Here is a 16,141-nt window from a genome sequence, read left to right on the forward strand (position 1 = left end):
TTACCACAATCAATACTAGGCTATGAAACTAGTCCCAGTTTAGAAACTAAATATTATCTGCAGTAAAATAGGTGAAAGCTGCTGAGTGCAGTTCTGTAAAGAAGCAGGTGAGAGAGTTTTGATTTGTGGAACTTGAGAACTGTAAGTAACCAACATTAGCATCTCAAAATAGCATCTAATTCTGAAGTATAATACATTTATCAACAGAAACCTAATCTGTTCCAGGCAGGAGTTCTGAAGCTGGCTGGAAAGATGGACAAGCAAATACATTTAATCTGCTGTTCTTTAATAGTCTTACTAGTATATACCAATAGTATATTCATTTGTTCTCATTTGAATGATGAAATGGACAACCACTCATGTAACAATTCAGTTTTGGTGTCACCAATCTTACTCAAAGTACAGTATTGGGTCCTCCATGCTCCTTATGTATAAAGGTTTACTGCAGTGGCGGCTGGCCAGTAGGGGGCGCTCGGGCGCCGCCCCCTTTAAATCGTTTAGATAATAAATGATTTCTGAACTGCAAAGTACTTAGAAATGTATTTATTCATACTGTGTCCAATAGACATGTTAGAATTTATTAAAATAGTAAATACATAATTCTATTTAATTGCTCACATTGTGCACACTTCCTATGTGCAGGGCGCCGGTCTAATGGGAGTGAATGTAGCCGCGTCAACTTTGGCAAGCACGTGATCTGAGGCTGACTTTTAATTGGTTAGCTAGGGTTTTGCATAGGGGCGCACTGCTCTGCGTCCCGGACACACCTATTCTGTTGCGTCATTACTGGTAGAGTGTCAGTACTGGCTAATTTTTTTAAAAACATTGTGTGATTGGACAATCCCCGATTCGACTCAGCTCAGCTGCAGTTCGTTAGGTTGATTCACGGTTATGCTTGCAAAGTTGAGTAGTTTCAAAATGAGAGAAAATTCTGTTTTGTCTTTACAAAAAAATGCTTTTACAAAGCGTTCACTTGAAGAAAAAAAACAGGATAAAGGAGCTTGGACCGGATCGTCTTAATTTACAAATTCAGCAGCAGGCAAGTGATCTCTCCACTCCATGGTTGGACAAAGCAGTGCAGCTAGTAGTCAGCCAGTGAAGAAGCGTCGGACACTCAGTGTAGAAGACCATGAAAGGATTGCTGCAGAGGTGAGTTGTTGTGGAAAATCACTGTTACACTGGTTTATAGTAATGTTATTTAATATATTAGGAAGATGTGCTTTGTAGTTAGAAATACCTTTAGTTGTGTCTATGCTGTGTAGGTATGTTGATGTAATGTTTGTCAGCAAGATATTTTATTATTTAAGTTGTACTGAAATTTATGGGTAATGGGGAATAAAACATTTGGTTACTGAATTTTGTATAATCTTGTCCCACAAAAATGCTGTAACACATTTCATAACACAGCCTTAAAAAATGGCAGCAAATGTTATTAAAATCAGGAAAACAATCTAGAAGAAGTCTTTTCAGAAACTGTCACGCTCTTGAAGATCCTCATCACCACACCCATGACCACAGCTGAAAGCTGAAAGGTGCTTTTCAACTCTGAAAAGAATCAAGACTTTTCTGAGAAACGCAATGACTCAGGACAGGCTGAATGCATTGGCCATGTTGTCAATGGAGAAAAGACTAGTCACAGAGATGACTGACTTTAACAATTAAGAATATAATTGAGAAATTTGCTGGGCAGAAGGAAAGGAGGGCAAAATTCATGTTCAAATAGTGCTATTTTTTAAGATTTGCTTTGTTTGTTTTTCATTTGTTTGTTTGTGTGCGCCCCCCTCAGTTTTTTTAGCACCAGCCGCCACTGGTTTACTGCACATTTAAACATCGACAACTCATTTGTTAGGGAAATAATTAGTTGTCTCAGAAGATGTAGGTAAGGAGAAACTGTTATCTACACTTCAGATATATGATGTAAGAAATGTGTTTGGAATGCTAAGATAAATTACATGAAATGGGCAACACAGAGCAACTACAACCCAGTTGTACAATTGTTGAAGTTTTAATTTAGTATTTGAAATGCTGTTAGCGTCAGTGATGCTTCTACTTCCAGTGCAAAGTAAATACAAGAAATTTATTTGCAGTCCTTTGAATGTATAATTTTGCTGTGTTTTATGATGCAGACAGAGTATCTTAGATTAAAAAAATTAAGGGTGGGGTTTATCTCTCCACATTTCCATATCTTCAAAAGAAAATAGAGGATATATCTAGACAACAGACATATTTTGAATATATTTGGTTTAATTGATAAGTTTTTACCATCTGTCTCTGTTGCTGGTAAATTCAAATGCAAACTTAAAAAGTCCCAATCCAACATTCATAAGATCGAGCACTGCTTTATAATTAATAATAATAGTTGAACTGTATTGATCTCACAATGGAGAAATTCACTTCTGCTCTTAACCCATCCCCTCGGGGAGCAGTGGGCTGCCACTGTGCGGCGCCAGGGGAGCAATCAGGGGTTAAGTGTCTTGCTCAGGGACCCAGAGTGGTAGTCTGTGGGAGTTGAACTCAGAACCTCTGGGACCCAAGCTCAATGCTCTAACCACTAGGCCACCAGATTAACAAAAAGCATCTAGTGTGTGTCGTGCTTATAAAATTTGTATAAATGTAGCAAGAAATACTGCTTTTCTCTTTAGACAGAAGTAACGCGCCCTGACGCTCAAGTCAAGCATAAAGAAATAGGAGCATGCATACCGCGTAGGACCAATGAAGTTCTGGGCCAATAGTGTCCCTAGAGTTAAAGTTCAAATCAAACCTACGCTCTTGATTCCATGTTACATTATTTATAGTATGGGTTGGTACATTTCAGCCGGTTCAACCGGCTGTATAGCAAGGTATGTTTCTGTATCGTGTTTTAAATCCGTGCCCCATGTGCCCTCTTTTAACTTTGAGCACCTGCCCCTCCAACGGTCTCTGCACGTCCCTGATTCTTAGTGTCTGTATCACCTCTGGCATCTGGTCTCACAGACTGAAGAGGAGCACTTAATTGATCCCCCAGCATAATATTCATTCCCCATGCGACTGACCTGAGGCTCTGTGCTCCCAGTCACCAACCTTCTCTGACGTCACTGAACTGCTGCTCTGCCTGCTGTAAAGTGCTGTAGGTTCGTGCAAGTGAACGTTTTCAAGTTCCTTTTGTCACCAAACCATCCCAGTCACCCACCTGTTCTCTTTTACCACAGAGTTTCATGTGACGAGCCATTTCCTATACTGCTCTATTGATTCTGCTTCAATTAACCTATTTTATTGTAACTTAAACTCCTGTGTTCTGGCTGAATGTTTGGGTCATCTGTGTGATTCATGACAGATTAAGAAAATACAAGGATGATGAAGAAAAATATTGGGATGAACAAGAAAACTAAAGACTTGTATATACATATTTTTCTTTGTTAAGTAAGTGTATTTGTGAAAATGCAACTTTTTATTTTATTACATTGAAAATAATATATTTATTTTCTCAGAAGATATCAGCTTTTATTGTTACAGGTTAACATTTTTTCAACTTTAGACTTATGAAAGCTTATCTGAAGTATGTTATTTGACTATTCTTTCTAACCGTACAGAGAAAGCATACATTAAATATGTTAAAATATAATGTTAGAATATAAGTTTTCTTTAAGTACACAGAGTATCATTGATTCACAACTGCGCCAAGTGGCCTCTGTTTCCTAAACCAAAATATGGCTACCCTAGCTCATGATGCAGTGGAACAACCTTGGTTTGGCCGCACACGATCATCTGCACACAAAAAATGGAACTGTATTGAAATATGTTACAAGTGGACTTACCAATGAGTTATATCAATACAGAGAGTAGGTCCCTTTTCTTAATTTAAACTACAAAATGTCATAATTTACCTATATGTCAGATGACTCCTTTTTATACCCAAAAAGCCCAGGTATGAAACTACCAACACAGCAAAGGCATGAAATGCTGAAGAGGCATATAAGACCAGCTAACCCAAAAGCCTCTGGATGGAAACATTGTAGGAACAACAAATGTTTATTGACAACCGTAGCTGTATGTTGAGTGTAATTCATCTTTAGAAACAAGCAATGAAGGCATGTATATTTCAGCCCATTCATTTTTTATAATATTACAGAAGCTTTCTTAACCCAGCTAACCTTGTGTTGCAGCAGTACATTACAGCTGTTCTGTAGAAATCTTGTTTGGATAAAATATCTGCCACTGTCAGTCAGTCAATCAATCAATCAATCAATCAATCAATCAATCAATCAATCAATCAATCAATCAATCAATCAATCAATCAATCAATCAATCAATCAATCAATCAATCCATCCATCCATCCATCCATCCATTTTCACTTGCACTTTTCAACTGTCCAAATGGTGCACAAAGTGCTTTACAAGCTAAAATACAAACAAAAAGATGCTGAGACAAAATAGATAAAATATTAAAAATATATAGGGTAAAACTAAAATGTGCATAACAGCACAATTCTAAACTATTTTAAGAGCTATATAGAAAAATAAAACCACAAAAAATAAAAAACTGTTATCCACAGTTGAACAGCTAGGAGTGAGAGGCCTGTCTGAACAGATGTGTTTTCAACTGTGATTTAAAGACTACTAGCTCAGTGACAAACAATTAATCAAGACAAACAATTAGGAGAAGGAGACTACATTTTCCTGAATATGATCGGTACATGAGTGAAGTACAATACACTCACCAAGCTTATGTAGACCACATAAAGCTATAGAAGTAGTTGTTACTGTATTATTTCCAAATAAATTGATTGTAATAAATTCTGGCTTATACCAGTAAATGCACATTCCTAAATTTGGGCAAAAAATCTTTTATAAAGATTTTGGTAACTGATATAAGCTCACCTGCCGGGAGGTTGCAGTCCTAAGCACAATAGTGACCTTTATGTCCTCTCAAGATTTGTCTTTTTGCCTTGGCACATCTAATGTGATGTGAAAATAACTATACTATGTAATCATGGTTAAATTATCAAGAAAACACGCAGATATTAATTTTCTGCCTCTAAATTTCATGCCTCTAAATTTCATCTATTGGGAAAGTCCATCTTATGTTCTTCCTCCATACCTCATTACAGTTTCCATAACTGCTTGTTAAAATATTAAACCATCACACAAAAAAGATCAAGCCCAGCTATTGTATATCCCCAACAGCTGAAGAATCTTTACAAGTCTCCATTTGATTTGAAGGTCAGTGGGTAATAGAAAATATAATTCCATATGGGTGACAAGCTATCATCATGGATGCCTTAAATGTTTGAACTTTCTAAAAAGAAGGAAATTAACACCATAAAACAGGCGAATACCTAAAAATAATATACACTACATATGATATTATATTTTACTGTATATTGTTTGTTATATATTACAAAATGTCTCATCAGTAAAAATTGTCAACTTTGGTGTCATCTTTACTGCTGATATTTCAAAGACAGATGCAGTTCACTGTGAATGGAGGCCCTGGATAGTTTAACATGGAACCTATGGACCAACCCCCATCTGTGTATATCTGTGTGTGTGTCACACACACACACACACACACACACACACACACACACACACACACACACACACACACACACACACACACACACACACACACACACACTCCTGTTTAAAGTGTAAAGTAAGGATTGTGCCTTGACTTCCATTCATTTTCAACCCTTTCTATGGCCTAACCATAACCTAAACCTAATTGACACCTTGGTGCTAAACCTACCGCTAGTTAGGAAATAAGTACTGCCTGCACTTTACATCAAAGTCCTTACTTTATTAGTGAAATCAGCAAAAAAAAAATTCTTGCTCGACTGCGATTACAGGAACACACACACACACACATACACAGGGCAGCTGTGGCTACAATCTAGCTCATCACCATCAGCGTGTGAATGTGTGCATGAATGAGTGAGTGACTGAATGTAGTGTAGTATAGTTGCTCTTTGGGGTCGTTGCACCTGATAACGAGCTGTACAAGTACAGGCCATTTACCATTTATAGGAAGATAGGCCGAGTACTTTTTCAAATAAGAGAGGAAAGAGCAGAGGAAGCAACCACTGTGCATCAGGAAGTGGCAACGATTAATAAAGAAGGTGTTGAAAAGGAAGAAATGTGGAAAAGCAGTTGATCCTGATGATAAACCTGTGGAGGTATAGAAGTGTCTAGAAGAGAAAGCAGTAGAGTTTGTAAATAGGCTTTTCAATGAGATCTTGATGAGCATGAAGATGCTTGAGGAATAGAGGAGAAGTGTGCTGGTACCTATTTTCAAGACCAAGGGAGATGTGCAGAGTTGTTGCAATTACAGGGGAATAAAGTTATTGATTTATACAATGAACTTATAGGAAAGTGTAGTGGAGGATAGACCGAAGTAATAAGTGAGCATCTGTGAGCAGCTGTAGGGTTCCATGCCAAGAAAAAGTTCTACAGATGCAGTATTTGCTTTGAGGATGTTGATGGAGAAGCACAGAGAGGGTCGGAGGGAACTGCATTGTGTTTTTGTAAATCTAAAGGAAGCATATAACAGGGTGCCACGAGAGTAGCTGTGGTGTTGTATGAGGAAATCTATAGTGGCAGAGAAGTATGTTAGAGTGGTGCAGGGAATGTCTGAGAGCTATACGACAGTGGTGAGGTGTGCTGTAGTGTGACAGAGGAGCTTAAGGTGGAAATGGGACTGCATCAAGGATCAGCTCTGAGCCCTTTCTTGTTTGCTGTGGTGATGGACAGGTTGACAGATGATCATTTTAAAAACTGCTTATCTGCTGTGCGTTTCAAACAAGAAACTATTTTACAAGAAAGGGTGTGAAGAAGAGAAAATTCATTAAGATTCAGTGATGTGGATGCATATATCTTTTTGATGTCCAAGGAGAATGGACAGGCTAGCTAAAGGTAATAGGCAGACAACAGCAGTTTTCTATAATGTTGAACAAGAGTAAAAAAGCCATATGAGTGCACAGAGAGCTGGCTGTTGAGAACAGTAAACTTAAGCTTCCATTTACATAAGCTTATTATTTTCCACAACAGGTTGGTCGAGATCTGGTCAACCCAAACAGACTAAACCATAAAACCAAGGTTAATAGAAAAGTAACAGGAAAAAAAGAAGACTATGGAATAAAGAGAAAATAAATAAAGAAGGGTCGTACCAAAAATGTAAAAGTTAGGGCAAGTTCTACCATTGGCAGCAAATAAAACAAAAGTCCAAATGCAGGGCAAGCAGCATCTTTTGTGACAAACACAACGTTGCATTTAATTGAGTGCGCACATCAGCTTTGTCTAGATGTTTAATTACACAGTTTGAACATTCTTGTTTAATGTTCCAGTTTCTGCATGCGTCAGCTATCCTGAGAAGGATTTGTTTGACTGCATTCATCTCAACAACAGATCAGTTTTCACTACAGGCTAATGTGTTCAATCCCATTTTCCAATAATATTTGTTAGTGTACATTTGTCAAATGATGATTGGTCAGCCCAGTGAAAAAGGAGTTTAAAGGCCTGGTAAACATCTAGCCAATAGGCTGCAGAAAGGTTTCATTGAGGTGGAGGAGATATAAGCCCAGATATGTTTAGGAGCAGCTTCTGCCTGAGATGACATACCGATATAAAAGTACAGCTCCACAGCTATAGTCTAAATGCAAACCTTTGGTATATGTGAAAAGGTATTTTTCCAGTGGAACTACTATTGCAAATGTCTCTATGTCTGATTTATAGGTAATTAAACAAATTAAACATTTTCATTTCTTTTAGCCTCACCTTTTTTTCATAAACATTGTAAAATACCATAAAAATCTTTTTGAGAATATTGGAGAAACCTCAGACTTCATAAATCAGCATCTGGACTATAACTGCAGGAAATCTGGACTGAATCAGCTGAAGCATAACTGTCCCACACTGTGGAACAGTTATGCTTAGGTTTTAGGTTTTAGTGGGCACTGTGCCAAACAGACCAGTGATTTTGGCCATTTTGACATTTAGCCAAATGTGCCAAAACTGTGCCAAATGTGTTTTCCACCTCATAAAATTGAATCTGATCAAATAAAAGTGTTGATTTCCATTGTGGGACGCTTTCTGGAAATGACAAAGCCTTTGGTCATAAGGTTTACCCTGTGTATCATCAAAAATGTACCATTTAGCACTGTAAAAATCAATAAAAATGAAAAACTAAATAACTGAATTGCATCCATTTGACTCATAACTTCTTCCAAAGCTTCTAGAGCTGTCAATTTCTTCTTCCGCACCAATATAATGTTAGAGCGTTTAACGCAGGAATAACAGCCTAGATGAAATTTTAAATGGTATCTTGTAAAAAAAAAAAAAAAAAAAAAAGATGACTCTAGAAACATCAAAGCCTCCTCTTTGGGCGACTTAGGGGGATAAAACAGAATACTTTCTGACCTACTTCTAAGATGCTTAAAAATGTGCACCTGTCTGGGCTTGGGCAGAATGGTCTTGAGGAATGCATTCTTGCAATGAACTTCTGTACGCAGATATACTCTTCGAGAATTTTTTTTTTCTTTTTTAGTGTTTTTGATCTAAAAAAGGAATACCGCAGATTAAAAAACCCTCCATTATAGAGCAACATATTTAGAAAACAGGAAAAGATTAAAGAAACAAGCAGAAATGTACTTTGATATTTACTATCTGTTAAAGAGCTCCATTATGGTCAATAGTTTCATAAGTCTAGTTTAATATGTCAACTCACCATCACTGTTGATACACTGGACTTGGGGAATTTGTATTCCAGGTCCACACTCCTTCTCATTGTCAGGGACACACTCCTCCAGTTTAACCACAAGCCACTCAAAGCAGCTGGGTTCCTCACACGGTATGGCCTCCACCAGATGAGGGCAGTTTCCTGTCCCATCCGTGGGCTCATTGATGATCCTTCGCTTCCTTGGCTTAAAACCTGTTACAAAAAAAATGTATACAGCATAACTTTTAGATTATTGTTCTATATGTTAAAAAGCTGCTTTATAAGAGTAAGAAAGTAAGCTGTACCCAAACCGGCTCAAAGATGATAAACCACAGCACTTCCTGTCATTTAATGAGTGAGGACATGCTGCAATAACACAGAATCTACAATGCAGCTCTAACACAATGACATGGCCCTTGTAAATTCAATGAATGACATATAACACCAGATGCAAGCTGACATTATATATCTGAAATTGAGTCAGAAGTTAAAAAAAATTCTCCTCAGTGACTGCTCCAATATTTCACTCATTCAAATATTTTTCATACAAAATGACAAACTGTCACTATAGTACATTAATTCAGCTGGATTTGTCACATTTTCTCTGTTCAAGGACATGACATTCCACAGCCAAGTCCTCAGGATGCTCCTTCCACCACAGCCAAGGTCAACCCCCCCTATTTCACACTTCTGTTCCTGTCAGATAAGGCAACAAAGCCCTAGAGTACAAGTTCTATGTCATTTTTGTCTTCCTTTGAAAATCCTTTCAAATCAGGTAGGTCAGCTGGTCATGAGCCATCCTGTGTCTGGGCTCACTGACAGAACGGTTATCTGTTGGCGCATGGGTGGTTGGGGAAGGGAAGGATTTTGCATGAGGAAAAATGAGGCTGAGGGTCCTGGAAATTCAATTTAGGGCTCATTCTCTAGCTATCTGTAGGGGGTATAATGATTTGCATGGCTGAAAGATAGCAACACAACACCTGCTTCCACAAGACACCTAGGGGCTTCATTTTCAGTTGACACACATACATGATTACAATCATGGTGGATGTACATTGCAAGGCAACAAAAGAAGGCAACAAGGAGACAAGGAAGAAACAATTAACTGAGTTTGATGCAACTGAACTTGGGCTGGATTCAATAACAATATATATCGATTAGTAGATGTGTGGTGCGATATATAAAAAAGATTAAATAAAATTTCAATAGAATAAAAGTTTTCCTTCCTTTTGTATTCTAGCCTATCATGTAGGTTAATACTGAAGTCATTCCATCCTCCCAACCAATCACAAACACAGACCCAGGAATGCTCAGTCACCAAGTATGACCCCGTTCAAAAAGTTCAGAGACAACTCGTTCTTTTTTCTTTTTTTTAACTTGCAGTTTTTTTGGACTATGTTTAGAGTCTGGAATCCGCCCTTTATGGGAATTCTGTTGACTAAGTGCTCTCTAACGGCTTTGGGCACGGTGAGTGACATAGTTGCTGACAGAACCCAAGGGCTTGGCAAGATTCACGGTCTATTCTTTCTACTCACATAGGCTTTCAAAATAATCTTGCAATGGCTGTTTGATGAGCGTTGGTATTTAAAGGCAGAGAAACATGTGTAGGATGTTGAGTTAATTGTGCTGCAGGCAGAGATCACAGATGCATGATATTATCTTGATTCCCATGGAGCTGGAGAGTAACAGCAGGCAGACAGCCGAACCATAGTCATAACAGTCATACATAAAATTAGCCTATCATGTAGGTTAATACTACAGTCATTACATCCTCCCAACCAATTACAAACACAGACCCAGGAATGCTTAGTCACCAAGCCTGGCCCCCTTCAAAAGGTCCAGAGACAACTCGTTCTTTTTTTCTTTTTTAAAAACTTGCAGTTTTGGTTGAATAAAGGGTTGAGTTTGAATTTGTGTGTTCTTTATCTAAAAATAGGCCATTAAACAACAGTATAAAATGGCCAGGGCAGCACTTAAAATATGTTTAGAATTTTTGTTCATTCCATGTTTGTGTGAGTGCTTGGAGTAAGGCCAGGCAGACACAAAAGGGTGTTTCCGTGTGTGTGTGGGGGGGAGGAGGGGGACTCGGCGTGTCTGTGTGGAGAGAGAGCAAGAAAGAGTAGAAGTGGCACAGTGAAGAAATGAGCAAGTGAATTCATCATTAAGATGCATGGAGGAGAATTTCCAACAATCTCTTTCATTTATAGCACATCATTAAAGCAGAGTCAAAATCCATTAGTCATGGTATTTGCCGTAGCTTCAGGGGGTAATTATGGTTGAAGTCACAACACTTCCAGAATTCTGTATTCTGTCTTTGTTGGAAAAATTTTAGAATAGAAAGTAAAATTTTACATAAAGAATAAGCAAAAAAAATCTGATGTCATAGTCCTGGAATATGTGTTTGTTCTGTTTACCTTTGGTAAATAGTTTCCATCAGTGGGTGTGGCTGGGAAGCTGCACAGTTTACACCTGACTGTTATGTATTCAATAGGCTGCTATGGAATTAAGGAAGCATCGCATAACCATTATTCACCTGATGATTGCCAATAGTGATACAGTAAAACCTATTTTTCACAAACCTATTACCTTTGAGTTACATATCATGTGTCCTCTATGCTTTCCAGGCACTTTCCTCATGAGACATTCAGTATCTTCCTGCTTTACATATTTTTATTTGGAGCTTGCACAGTCATTCTTTGCTGCTCCTTTTGTCCTCAGCTGAGAATCTGCCTGGCAACACTCCTATAATTGCCTGGATTCAGATTTGAAGAAAATCCTAAAAAACTAATGTTTATCCTCACCAATCTCAGCCACACCCAAAACACTCACCTCTAAAAGCACCAGAACATTATTCTCTCCTGAAACTTGAGAGCCAATACGTCACCTCACTATACTTTTCTTCACAAAGTTTCCCACCACCGAAGATTCCTTACGTCTGTATTCTTCCTCATATGGTGCTGCTTGACCTTTTGTCTCTATTAGGAATACAAGTTCAGTAACTCTAGTGGGAAATTGTGGGGTCTTATTATGCAAAAGTTTTCAGGTACACACAATATTGTCTGTATGAGGAGTTACCCTGTGAAATTCTCTTCCTGCAGAACTAAAACTTGAATGCAGACTGGCATCAGTTTAGGTTAAAGCTAAAACAGTTTCTCATTAGACCTAAAAAGCCCACTTAGTGTTTCTATTTGGGCAATTTCACTTTCCCCGGGATTTGCTTTCACTAGGAAAAGGTCCTGGTCTTAGCGTAGGACTTTTCAAGAAGCCTTGGCCTTTGCGTAAGGGGCATGGTTGTGTGCTGCAAGGCTAAACAGTCCGCCCCTTGGGCGACTACGGAGAAGTATGGAGATGACGAGTGTACAAACCTATTGATTTTATACCTTAAATGTATCACAAAAGGTAGTTTTAAAATGTTTTAAGCAAGAAAGTACACCTTCAAACTTCATCTGTGCAGTCAGTTCATCAAGTGATGAGCCAATTTTGATTTTGCTTGGACTTGTCGGGAACACCAGAGTGTTCGCTGGGGAGACTGCAATGAGAAACCCCATTTCTGCAGCGTTTAATCGGCTAGACAGTCTGTGATTTCCTGCAGACTGGAGCTGTTTATCGTGGCTGAAAAGTGGGGAATATCTGCAAGTAACAAGTATCAAATGTCAAAATCTTTGCCAGATGTTTTCGGGTTTTTAAGTCAATTATAAACTTTTTCACCACAGTTTTGTAATTAGACTCATATTTTAGTAACACATTCCCTTTGACTGACTTTTCATCTAAACCTAAAAAGGTGGATTGTGAACTATTTTACTATTTACAAACCATGAACCACACCTGAGAGCAAAAAAAGAAAATAGGACACTCCAGCTTTCTAGATGCAGATGGGCGCCCTGTATTTAATAACCTAAATCAGATTGGAGCAAGACTGGCTCTGCATTTCTTCCATGGCAGGAAGTAGTAGAGAAAGCAGAGCTGAATCTGTGCAGTGTATATATCCTATAACCTATAAAAAATTATTTTGCTGCCATCAACAGTCCCCTGTATTACACTAAAAAATTTCCCTAGTGTTTCTTGCCATGGCTGAGCCAATAATCCTTTGATAATGCTCTAAACTTTAACTCCGTGAAGCAAACTTTGGAGCAGACAGATCAGTCTGTCGGCTCCCCTGCTCTGCCTCGCCCTGCGCCGCACCACTGTGGTCCTTGCTAAGGCGCTAAGAAGAGGGCTAGGGTTATGGATACACCTTCTCAGTCTGTCTTTGTCTGTTTACCTATGCTGTCTTCTTGCTACTACCTGCAGGACCGGAGTGGTACTGTAGTTTTCCTCACAACTTCTCCATACGTCATTGGCTGTTTTGCATAAATGGCCCCAAGCAAATGATACCACGGCAATCCCCAGGCTTTGGTAAACCAAAGGCTGGGGTTTTAAATCCTTGGGCTTCTAATGAAAAAGTGGCTAATGTAGTGATATAGTCATTTGTTATGCAGTGACAGGCAGGGAATCCAATGTTTGAACCAGACATGATGTGATTGAAAATGTTTCTTAGAAATAAAAAATAAAACCTTGGTGCAGGGAGTCATTGACGACTCTGGGCAGGTGCTCAGCTGCAGCTCTAGTCAGGAGCTCTTGGGCACATCTGAGCAGATGCTGGTGAAGATTCTCAGTCATCCAGGTCATGGTCCAGTTGTTTTGTTTTTTAACTTTTTTGGAATCTGATCAGATTATCTCTAGTGGGTCTGGGCAGGGTCTGTGGTGTTGTTGCAGAGAGATCCAAAGGGCGTGGCAAGATTTGTGGTCTACAAAACTCTTGTCTTTTTGTTTTGACTTGTACCCTCCTTTGCAGGCACCCTAGTCCAAAAACTTTTCAGTCGACACACATACATGATTACAATCATGGTGGATATACATTGCAAGGCAATAAAAGAAGGCAACAAGGAGACAAGGAAGAAACAATTAACTGAGTTTGATGCAACTGAACTTGGGCTGGATGATAATTCAATAACGATATATATCGATCAATAGACGTGTGGTGCGATATAAAAAAAGATTCATTAAAAATGTCAATAGAATAAAAGTTTTCCTTCCTTTTGTATTCTAGCCTATCATGTAGGTTAATACTGAAGTCATTACATCCTCCCAACCAATCACAAACACAGACCCAGGAATGCTCAGTCACCAAGTATGACCCCGTTCAAAAAGTTCAGAGACAACTTGTTCTTTTTCTTCTTTTTTTTTTAACTTGCAGTTTTTTTGGACTATGTTTAGAGTCTGGAATCCGCCCTTTATGGGAATTCTGTTGACTAAGTGCTCTCTAACGGCTTTGGGCACGGTGAGTGACATAGTTGCTGACAGAACCCAAGGGCTTGGCAAGATTCACGGTCTATTCTTTCTACTCACATAGGCTTTCAAAATAATCTTGCAATGGCTGTTTGATGAGCGTTGGTATTTAAAGGCAGAGAAACAGGTGTAGGATGTTGAGTTAATTGTGCTGCAGGCAGAGATCACAGATGCATGAGATTATCTTGATTCCCATGGAGCTGGAGAGTAACAGAGCAGGCAGACAGCCGAACCATAGTCATAACAGTCATACATAAAATCAGCCTATCATGTAGGTTAATACTACAGTCATTACATCCTCATTACATCATACATAAAATTGTAAGTAATTTTTGCTGTTGAACCATCTAGCCATGGACTAGAATTCAGATTAAATTGGGAACACGTACCATGGGGGAGAAGTCGGGATGGGACTGGGGCCAGCCACCCTTGCGAGCCACATGGGACTCAGACTCACAAGTATTCCAAGGACCCACAAGCTGAGTAAACATGTGGTTACTGTGAAACTAATTTCCCATCGCGTCAATGGAGCGACAAAAGGGGGAGATTCTCAATGTCCTGTGCAGAGAAGAGGACCTGACTGAGTTAGAAAATCTGCCGAGTAGATCACAGCTAAGCTTGCAGTCTCACTTCAGCCGCTGAAGTAAAGAATGCCAAAACAGCTTTGTTTATTTTTGTCAGCCGTTGCAGGAAAGCTGACGCGAGACGGCGCAGATCGGTCTCCTATCCTCACCAGGCTAAGCAGAGACAAGAGCTAAGCTGAAATAACCCGCTGCGACCGAATCAGAGACTGCATGCAGGACCTCGAACCGGCCTACCCCGACCATGTTTCAGCTAGCTCATAGCCGCTAGCCCACTCCTGAAATAACCAATGTTTTTCCTGGACCACTGCTCTCCCTTGGATGGCCAAAGTGAACCGAACTCACACTGAGGTACCGACAGGTTTGACAGAGAAAAAAACAGGGAAAGTTAAACGATTTATTTAGAAGGTTTACGTAATGCGTTACATGGTGTTTTTAAACACATGGAGCTAACCAACGAAGCTCCCGCTAGCTTCTTCGAAATAGGCCATTGCTGATGTAATTCGAGTGTGTTTTCATGGTTATAACAAACGTTTTCTCCACAAGAGTTTCATACATTGATGGATATTAATGATTTCCTGACCACAGGCAGGAAATCCTACATTCCTGCCTGTGGTCATCAATCTTTACAACGCTTCCCTCAGTGATTCAGACACCCCCCGTCTGTAACTGACATTTATGCATTCTTTGCACTGTTCTTGCACAAGTCACTATCACTTTACTTGGATTTATAGTTATACATATGTATGTATATACACTCACACACATACATACATATATATATATATATATATATATATATATATATATATATATATATATATATATATATATATATATATATATATATATATATATTGACCTATATATGTGTATATTTATATTGCTTTGTGTGGATTGTTGTAAATATATATATAAATGTGTGTATATCTGGAGCATGTAACAAAAGTGATTTCCCTCTGGGATTGTTAAAGTATGTGTGATTCTGATATTAATGTGTTTGTTATCTGGTCCACTCATTACCAGCTTTTTAAAATTGCAGACGGATGTCCTCTAGCCTAATGCTATTAGCTTCCGGTAATATTCGCTCTTCGATCAACTACGATTCATTTCAAAGATATGGTTTGTTTTGTTTCGCTCCACCACCATAATAAAATCAAGTGTCCCTAAAGTTAATGATTTTACTGAGAATATCTTTCTTTAAAATGGAAATGTATCAAATAATATTTTGTTTAACTCAGGATTTGCATTGTGAATGGGTTGAAACACATACCAAATGTTGTTCTGAATTATTTAAGATAATTTAAACTCATTCCATGTTCTTTAAGATGAATTTTGGTTCTTTAATTCAGATCTGCAATGAACCAGGATTCACTGAATTATTCTGATGATGATCAACCACTTTGGTTTGTCTTTTGTGTCTTTTAGTGTGTACATAGTTCCTTAGCTGCTTTTTATCTTAATTTTGGTTTGTAATTTAGTTGTTTGACTGACCTCGTAGAGAGGATTTGTTGATTGAAATATATATACTGTATGTTAA

At 38.5% G+C, this 16,141-nt stretch overlaps 1 protein-coding gene across 3 annotated transcripts in view; it reads right to left on the bottom strand.

Annotated features, from left to right (window-relative positions):
• Positions 1–16,141, bottom strand: part of LOC105917537 (thrombospondin type-1 domain-containing protein 7A) — a 224,076-nt gene that overhangs the window by 93,828 nt on the left and 114,107 nt on the right. For all 3 annotated transcript variants that reach the window (XR_004932392.1, XR_002427058.2, XM_012852377.3), the window contains exon 6: positions 8,702–8,905. Coding sequence is in view for 1 of the 3 variants with exons in the window: in XM_012852377.3 (XP_012707831.2) it covers positions 8,702–8,905 (204 nt within the window). In the remaining 2 variants the exon portion in view is untranslated. The remainder of the gene's footprint in view (positions 1–8,701; positions 8,906–16,141) is intronic.

The sequence above is a fragment of the Fundulus heteroclitus genome, chromosome 13 (assembly GCF_011125445.2).
Source record: "Fundulus heteroclitus isolate FHET01 chromosome 13, MU-UCD_Fhet_4.1, whole genome shotgun sequence".
Classification (NCBI taxonomy): Eukaryota; Metazoa; Chordata; class Actinopteri; order Cyprinodontiformes; family Fundulidae; genus Fundulus; species Fundulus heteroclitus.